The 9,726-nt window shown below is 39.2% G+C and overlaps 1 protein-coding gene and 1 non-coding gene across 2 annotated transcripts; one reads left to right on the top strand and one right to left on the bottom strand.

The window, feature by feature from the left end:
- Positions 1-1,182: 1,182 nt before the first annotated feature.
- On the bottom strand, positions 1,183-1,289 carry LOC127261431 (small nucleolar RNA R71). Its single transcript, XR_007840915.1, has one exon. It is a non-coding gene; the product is annotated as a small nucleolar RNA R71 (small nucleolar RNA).
- A 129-nt stretch (positions 1,290-1,418) lies between these two features.
- Positions 1,419-2,309, top strand: LOC127261188 (uncharacterized). Its single transcript, XM_051289423.1, has one exon. It carries the CDS (start codon positions 1,419-1,421, stop codon positions 2,307-2,309), a length of 891 nt encoding a protein of 296 aa, XP_051145380.1.
- The last annotated feature ends 7,417 nt before the right edge of the window (positions 2,310-9,726 follow it).

The following is a 9,726-nucleotide window of genomic DNA, read 5'->3' as shown; positions in this document are numbered from 1 at the left end:
CCCTGCTCAGTCATCGCCGTTGTTCCGACCAGCACGAACCGCTCTCCGCCGAGTCCAACTTCAGCCGATCACCACATCCGCTCCTTTAAATGGGTAATATCTCTTCATCCCTTTGTTCTAATTCTTTCACTTTTTGGAGATAATTTATTGAGGCTTTGCGATTGTTAAATTTGGAATCGAGATTGAAATTCAATTCCTATGATATGTGTTTTATAATGTTTAGGTGCTATATATGCTCTTTTATTGACTTTGTTCTATATTGTTTCCTTTGTGCCTAAATTGAGAAAGACATTTGAATAGTTAGATCACATATCACTTTCTTAGGATATTTTGCGCTTGGCTAGCTTATTTTTGTAGGACTTACACGAAACTTCAAGCCTTCCCTAAAAATGGCGCATGAGCAACTCCAAAGGCATTGGCAAGCAAAGCAAAAGCGTGCAATTGCTCCACCTCTACGGACTCCGGGGAAGTCCCTCTCTTTTTTTATTACTCTCTTTACATTGAGGACAATGCATACTTTAGGTGTGGGGAGAGTTATGCAAAATCTTGGGCAAATTTTTTGCGCCATTGCCGGGGATTTTCGTTTTATTTTACTCTTTTGTGTTATTTTAATTTATGCTCTTGTTTATGCCCCGTTCTTCTCGTACAGGTGAACTGATATTTAATCTTGAGATCGAGAAGGTTGAGCGAAAGCTACGAAAGGAAGCCAAGCAACGAAAAACTGCTCAGGTTGCGAAGCTGGCAGAATCTTTAAACCATCTCAGAATCTCTAGCTTTAGCGACTCTGAAAGTGATCAAGAGACTGTCATGGCTGAGGACACCCGCACTTTAAGGGAGTTGGCTCCTCCCGACTTGGCGCAGCAGCCTTTATGCATTAACTTTCCAACTCTGAATAACACTATAGTTTTTGAACTAAAATATGGCTTAATTCATTTACTGCCTTCTTTTCATGGACTTGTAGGCGAAGAACCTCACAAATACTTGCAAGAGTTCGACGTGGTATGCTCCAGCATGAAACCACCAGGTGTTACTGATGAACAGATCAAACTAAGAGCCTTCCCATTCTCGCTCAAAGATGCTGCAAAGGATTGGCTCTACAATCTTCCACCCGGAAGCATCGACACGTGGAACAACATGAAGAAGAAATTTTTGGAGAAGTACTTTCCAGCTTCCAGAGCTGCGATTCTGAGGAAGGAAATATGTGGCATCAAACAACAATCAGGTGAAATGCTCCATGAATATTGGGAGAGATTTAATAAGCTAATCATTAAATGTCCACAACATCAAATTCCCCCTCAGTTATTGATTTAATACTTTTATGATGGTTTATCGTTGATGGATAGGAATATCATCGATACTGCAAGTGGTGGAGCTTTAGTAAATAAGATACCGGCAAAGCTTGGGATCTTATTGCGAGGATGACTGAAAATACGCAGCAATTTGGTTCAAGAGATGTTGGACATATGAGCGGAAACAACGACCATACCATCCAATCAATACAGCAACAACTTTCTAAGTTGACGAGCTTTGTTCGCAAGATGGTCGTGGAAAAATCCAACCCGAGTGTCCAGGTCAAGGCGTGCGGAATATGCACGAGTACAGGACACCCTACAGATAGATGTCAGACCCTCCAAGAAGAATGTGCAGTGGATGTGAACGCTGCAAAATACGGTATGAATAGACCTCCAGCGTACAATCCATACTCCAACACCTACAATCTAGGCTGGAGAGATCTTCCAAACCTGTGGTATGGAAACTCACACCAGAATCATGGTCCTCAACCATTTGGAGGCACACATCAGATGCAACAGCCTCGCCTTTACGAGAAACAGCTCCCCCAAGCACCCACAAGCAACTCCAGTCCGTTCTTGGAGGACTTGGTGAAGTCTATGGCTACCAGTACCCTGCAATTCCAGAAAGAGATGAAGTCAACTGTCGACAAGCTACAAAGTCAGATTAGCCAAGTGTCAGAAGAGGTAAAACAGCTACAAGAAAGAGGAAAGTGGCCTGCGCAACTAGAGCAAAGCCCGAAGAACATCAGTGCCATAACTCTTCGCAGCGGAAAGGAATTGGAAGGTCCACCTCCTATCTCGAAGGGACAGAATGAAGATCAGATTGAGATGGAGATTGAAAAAGAGGCCGAACTTCATGAAAAGGTACCTTATAACTCTGTTCCTCATACTGAAGCTAAACCAACTCATTTTCTTGATAGGTTTAAAAGACCACAAAAGGTGAACAAACGAAAAGAGATGATGGAAATCTTCAAGAAGGTGGAACTTAATATCCCGCTCATGGAGGCTATCAGCTAAATCCCCAATTATGTGAAGTTTTTGAAAGAACTGTGCACTAAAAAAAGGAAATTGCCAGAGGACGAACACATTATAGCGGGTGAGAACGTTTCTCCTGTTCTCAAAAGAAAGGTACCACCCAAAACATGTGATCCAGGTATATTTCTATCCTTTGTAGGATTGGAAAAACTGAGATAACTAAGGCTATGCTAGATCTAGGAGTTGCTATTAATGTCATGCCACGATCAATATACGACTCTTTAAATCTAGGGCCTTTAAAAGAAACAGTAATTATTATTCAACTTGCTGATCGAACCAATGCTTACCTTGATGGTATTATAGAAGATGTGCTAGTTCAAGTTAATGACTTAATTTTTCCTATTGATTTTTATATTCTGGATATGCATGATGCACACTGCTTTAATCCACCATCTTTTTTGTTAGAAAGACCTTTTATGTGCACTGCAGAAGCAAAATTTGATGTACGGAAGGGCACTCTCGCTTTGGAATTTGATGGAGAAGAAGTCCATTTCAATATTTTTGATGCTATGAAACATCCTGTTGATTCTGAAATATTATATGCAATTGATATCATTGATCCCTTGGTGCAGGACGCATTTGGATTAAGTGGTTCCGACAATTGAAGATCGTGTTGATGGAACATCTGGAGAAAGAACATAGGAGAGAGATAGCCGTAGACAAGAGAATAAGAAAAGTTCTCAAGGAGTTTAACTCAACTCCGAGAGTGTCACCAAGGTATGAATTAGCTCCAATATTCTTACATGAGAATCAATGTTTATTACCATCTTTGATGCAGGCACCTGAATTGGAATTGAAGCCTTTACCTGAAACTCTAAAGTACGATTATTTGGGAGAGAAGAAGACTCTACCGGTGATCATCTCTGCAAAATTGACACCAGAACAAGAAGAGAAATTGATTAAGGTTCTAAAAGATCACAAGATCGCCATTGGATGGACGATTGCTGACATAAAAGGTATTGATCCCTTGTTCTGTACTCATAGGATCACACTCGAGGAGGATTCAAAACCAGTGAGACAAGCTCAAAGGAAGTTGAACCCGATTATGACTGAGGTAGTCAAGAAAGAAGTGTTAAAGCTTCTCGATGCTGGTATCATCTACCCTCTCTCCGATAGTAGGTGGGTGAGTCCGGTTCAAGTGGTTCCCAAGAAAGCTGGAGTAATGGTGGAAGAGACTCGAGAAGGAGAAAAGCTCCCTGTTTGAAAACAAACTGAATGGCGCCAGTGCATAGATTACCGTAAGCTCAATGCCGTAACAAAAAAGGATCATTTTCCTCTTCCTTATATTGATCAAATGATTGAACGACTCGCACATATTACTGCTTTTTAGATGGATTTTCAGGTTATTTTCAGATAGCGATAGCACCCGAGGATTAGGAGAAAACATCATTCACTTGTCCATTTGGAGTTTTCGCCTACAGAAGGATGCCTTTTGGTTTGTTTAACGCTCCTGCTACATTTCAAAGATGCATGGTAAGTATTTTCTCTGAGTATATTGAGCGAATCATTGAAGTTTTTATGGATGACTTTAGTGTATATGGCTCTAGTTTTGATGATTGTCTAGGCAATTTGACTTTAATCTTGAAACGATGCATCGAAACTAACCTTGTGCTCAATTGGGAGAAATGTCAACTGATGGTTCAGCAAGGAATTGTTTTAGGCCATAAGGTGTCACATGAGGGTATAGAAGTAGATAAATCTAAAGTTGAGCTAATCACTGCTTTACCTTACCCTACTTCTGTGCGAGAGCTATGTGGTTTTTTAGGACATGCAGGTTTCTACCGACGCTTCAACAAGGACTTCTCCAAGATTGGAGCACCATTGTTTCACCTCATGCGGAAAGATGTAGCATATGAGTTCAATGACAATTGCAAGAAGGCATTTAGAGCACTGAAGGAGCGCCTCACAACACCACCGATTATTAAACCTCCGAATTGGGACTTGCCATTCGAGTTGATGTGTGATGCAAGCGATACTGCAGTGGGAGCCGTTCTAGGGCAACGAGTTGGGAGAGCTTCTCATGTCATCTACTATGCTTCACGAGCACTGAATGACGCTCAATTAAATTACTCCACCACGGAGAAAGAGATGCTTGCTATTGTTTTTGCTCTTGATAAATTTAGATCTTATCTTTTAGGCACTAAAGTGTTTGTGTACTCTGACCATACAGCTCTGCGTTACTTGATGGCAAAGAAGGAAGCCAAACCTCGATTAATTCGATGGATGCTCCTTCTGGAAGAGTTCGACATAGAGATTCGCGACAAGAAAGGAACTGAAAATTTGGTAGCTGACCACTTGAGTCGCATACCCGTGGAGTCAGATGCAGTTCCTCTTCGAGAGTCGTTTCCTGACGAACAACTTCTCTCTATTGCGACTACACACCCTTGGTATGCTGATATTGTTAATTACTTAGTCACTAACGAGTTTCCTGCAGGTTGGGCAAAGGCGAAAAGGGATAAGCTCCGTAGCGATGCAAAATACTACATTTGGGATGACCCCTACCTTTGGAAGCGATGCTCTGATCAAATCATTCGAAGGTGCGTTAATGAAGGTGAATTTCATTCTGTTTTGACCTTTTGTCACTCTATGGCATGTGGTGGACACTTTGGATCCAAGAAGACAGCTAGAAAGGTGTTGGACAGTGGACTTTACTGGCCTACTCCCTTCAAGGACGCATTTGAGTTTTGTAAGTCTTGTGATAGATGTCAACGAACAGGTAATCTATTTTCCCGTAATCAAATGCCTCAATCGCCTATGATGTTTGTCGAAATATTTGATGTGTGGAGTATAGATTTGATGGGACCTTTTCCTAATTCATATGGATGCTTATATATTATCTTGGCTGTTGATTATGTCTCAAAATGGGTGGACCCGAACTAATGATTCTAAGGTGACTGCAGAATTCATTAAGTCATATATCTTCTCTCGATATTTGAAGTGCCAAAGGCAATTGTGAGTGACAGAGGGACTCACTTTTGCAACAAAACCATGGCTGCACTTTTTCGAAAATATGGCGTGCTTCACAAGGTGTCAACTTCATATCATCCTCAAACGAATGGACAAGCTGAAATCTCCAACTGCGAAGTCAAATCTATCTTGGAGAAAACAGTTCAACCGAATAGAAAAAATTGGAGCTCGAGACTCAATGATGCTCTGTGGGCATATCGAACAACATACAAGACACCAATAGGGATGTCACCATTTCGATTGTGTATGGAAAGCCTTGCCATTTACCTGTGGAAATTCAACACAAGGCATTTTGGGCAGTGAAAAAGTGCAATATGAATCTTTAAGATGCCGGAACCCATCGAAAAATGCAAATTCAACAGCTGGAGGAGATTCGACAAGAGGCATACGAGAATGCGATACTTTACAAGGAAAAGACAAAAGCCTTTTCATGATCATCACATCTCCATAAAATTTTTTGAGATTGGACAGAAAGTCTTATTATATCACTCTCGTCTTAAGCTTTTCCGTGGAAAGCTGCGCTCTAGGTGGATAGGGCCTTTTATCGTTACTAAACTTTTTCCTTATGGTGCAGTAGAGATTCAGAGCTTAAGGACAGAGAAAAAATTTGTGGTCAATGGACATCGTCTTAAGTCATATTACGAGGGATTCCCGCTTGAATCTGTAGAGTTGGTGTCTCTCGCTGATGTCGAAGTTGAGGAGTGAGACGCGACGAAGTCTAGCTTAAAGACTATAAAGAAAAGCGCTTTTTGGGAGACAACCCAAATCATTTAATTGCTTTCTTTAATTTATTTATTTTTATTATTTAATTGCTAATAATAATTTTGATAATTTTTTTTGGTTTTGTGCAGGTCTTTAGGAAAATAATTACTAGCTCTTCACGAAGACGCATCAATTTTTTTAAACCAAAAAAAATAAAATTTAAAACCCCTTTTTCTCTCTCTCTTTCTCTCTCTTCTCCCCTCCTCGCGCTCGCCCTCCGCCGAACCAGACGCCCGCCTGCACTTCCTCCTCTTCTTCTTCTCCTCTTTTTTCTTCTTTTTCTCCCTCTTCTTCCCCTCTGCCCAGCAGTCGCGATTCCTTCCTCCGGCGATTCAGACGCCGACGATCGTCTTGCCTCTGCCGGACGCCGCCGATTCCTTCCTCCTTCTGACGATCGTTCTCCGCCAGAAACCGAGACCGTGCCGTCGCCCTCCACCAGAAGCCGCCCCTGCACCTGAGTTCTAGACCAGTCGCCGCCTCCAACCTCCAGCGCATCGCCCTCGACTTCTTCCTCCCCTGCTCAGTCATCACCGTTGTTCCGACCAGCACGAACCGCTCTCCGCCGAGTCCAACTTCAGCCGATCACCACATCCGCTCCTTTAAATGGGTAATATCTCTTCATCCCTTTGTTCTAATTCTTTCAATTTTTGGAGATAATTTACTGAGGCTTTGCGATTCTTAAATTTGGAATCGAGATTGAAATTCAATTCCTATGATATGTGTTTTATAATGTTTAGGTGCTATATATGCTCTCTTATTGACTTTGTTCTATATTGTTTCCTTTGTGCCTAAATTGAGAAAGACATTTGAATAGTTAGATCACATATCACTTTCTTGGGATATTTTGCACTTGGCTAGCTTATTTTTGTAGGACTTACACGAAACTTCAAGCCTTCCCTAAAAATGGCGCGTGAGCAACTCCAAAGGCATTGGCAAGCAAAGCAAAAACGTGCAATTGCTCCACCTCACGGACTCCGGGGAAGTCCCTCTATTTTTTTATTACTCTCTTTACATTGAGGACAATGCATACTTTAGGTGTGGGGAGAGTTATGCAAAATCTTAGGCAAATTTTTCATTTTTTGTGCTAATTTTTATGCCTGATTTGCTGTCATTTTACATGCTTTTGAGATTTGTCTGAAGTGAGTCAAAGGTGGTTTGTGTGATAAGTTTGTCTAGCATGACTAATGAGATTTGATTGGTGATACGTTGAGTCAAGTCGACATTTGAACCCTGTGAGAATTTGAGCCTATGTTCCAAAAGTCACATTAGAAAATAAATTGCATATATTCAAGCTTTTGGAAATTTCTTTCATGTGTGATTTGTAGTGCTCAATTAGATGACCTAGAACTTGAGTGTTCATGTATGTTGAACTTGCAACTATCGAGTCTTGCGTTTTGAAAATGATAAGGGCATTAGGTAAACCCATTAAGCCTTTCCTTGTTACTCAGCACAATATATTCCCCTAGTTAGCCCTTTTGAGCCTTCTTAGTCTATTTTTTCTTTTATAATAAACTGTTTTTTAGCCTCATACCCTTCTTTCGATTGAGCCTTCTCCGATTTGAACCCTATGTTAGAAAAAATTACTTTAAGTTCATGTTGTGATGAACTTTATTTCCTCGGCACTAGTGAGAAACAAAATTTGGGTACGGATAAGTCATAGTATGAAGGAATATTTATGGGTAGTAAAAGTATATATATATATATATAAAGACAAAAGCAAAAAAAAAATATATAAAAAATCAAAAAAATAAAAAAATAAAAAAGAAACAAAAAAAGAATAAATAAATAAATAAATAAATAGTTATCTTAATAAAGTATTTTCATTTAATTTCATTATTAAAGTTTGGGTAATGAATAGAGTAAGAATTTAATTGTTTATGCCGATTTGTTCTTCATGTGCTAGCATCGTGTTCTTATTGTGTTCTTTTCTGACGTATTTTAGCCCTTGTATATCCTTTTTCCTACCGTGACCATAAGCCCCGTTACAAACCTTATTGAAAGTCCCTTTGATTCTTTATGCTGGATTCGAATATTTTAAGCAAGGGAGATTTGATTTTTACTCAAGCCTATAGGATATCTTTTGTTGCACTACCTGAGTGTTGAGCCAATTATACACTTAATTCCTTCAGAGAGCATGTGAGAATACACTTTATCTTCTGAGGTTGACTTGGCTTAATGTGTTAAAATTCATATTGAATTGGTTGTGTTGGATCCTCTTGTCATATCGAGTTGCCTGCGATTTCTTTGGCTAATTTCGAATTTATGCTTGAGGGCAAGCATGATCTAGGTGTGGGAAGAATTGATAGTTAGAAATCGCATGCGTTTTATGTTTATATCATATGCGATATTTGAGTGATTTTGATTGGATTCTACCTAATTTATATGCGAATTGTTTATTTGCTGTGTGCAGAGAGTAAATATCAAATTTGACATAATTGGTAGAAAAAGGAAAGAAAAATTCAGAATTGCACAACCTAGTTAGTCATGACCATGACTAACTACACCCTCTTGATATGAGAAATTAATTAAAGGCCCAAAAGCCCATTTACAAAATAATTAGGGCAAAAATTAAATAAGAAGGGGAAAACACACGCCTATTGAGGAGAGAGAACTGCTAGGGTAGATATGCGTAGGAGCATGAGACTGACAGACTCATAGATCGCGCAGGAGCAAATCGACATAGAAGATTTCCACCTCCCACTATGACTTTATCTTTCTCTTTTGTTCTTTATTATTTGATTATAGAGTAGATACTTTTCTGGTTTGAGGGGTGATAATGTTTTGGTTCTTTTGTTTTGGAGATTCTTGATTTTCTTTATAAAAGTTCTTTTTGATTATCAATATTTGTCCAATTCTGAGAATAACGTTTGTGATTGTTAGATTGATTGAATATTTTGGTACCGATATTTAAATTAGCCTGATAATCTAAAGTCAATTCAGGTAGGATATCCGTGATTGTATTCGCACTTGAATAGGTGACAATCGGGTTGAATAGTTCCTTCCCGGGGGTTAGACAATCAAATCTAATTGCTCATCTTAGGTGGTAATTATTTTGAATTGGGTTTTTCTAGATTAGAATGCGGTTAGGCAATATTCTTATGGGCGCACCTAGGTTTATTTGCTTAATTAGGGGCAGTTAACGGTCGTACCTTAATTACCTGCAATGTAAGGAAAAATTGGTTGTCAGAGCTTGTTGATAACTATAACCAATTTATTGATACGTTAATAAGAATTAACTTTATTGAATTAATGATAAAACACAAGTGCCATAACTGCATCATCCCTTGAGCCAGACATCCCCTTGATAGTCAGTTCCTCTTAATTTGATTGCTTTGTTATTTTATTTTCATTAGATAATAAAAGAAAATTCCCCATTTATTTACTACATTAGAACACGGAAGAGTGAATAACATAATCCCTGTGGAGACGATCCCTTCCCCTGTATTACATTAAATTGTGATCACGGAATATGTGAATTATTTGATTGACCGTGCGACAGGTCACTTGGCCACTTGAAATAAATTCTTTGCACTCATATATGTAAAATACGATGTGCAGTAATGCAACACATTTCAAAAATTTCTTAAACTTATCTATAATTTATTTCTAGATTAACTTCTTGTTACTGACCACAAGCTTATTGGTGAAGACAGAAAATAAGTTCATCAGC

Source organism: Andrographis paniculata, unplaced genomic scaffold (genome assembly GCF_009805555.1).
Source record: "Andrographis paniculata isolate CXL003 unplaced genomic scaffold, ASM980555v1 Contig62END, whole genome shotgun sequence".
In the NCBI taxonomy this organism is placed as follows: domain Eukaryota; kingdom Viridiplantae; phylum Streptophyta; class Magnoliopsida; order Lamiales; family Acanthaceae; genus Andrographis; species Andrographis paniculata.
This window is presented reverse-complemented; position numbering and strand designations above follow the sequence as displayed.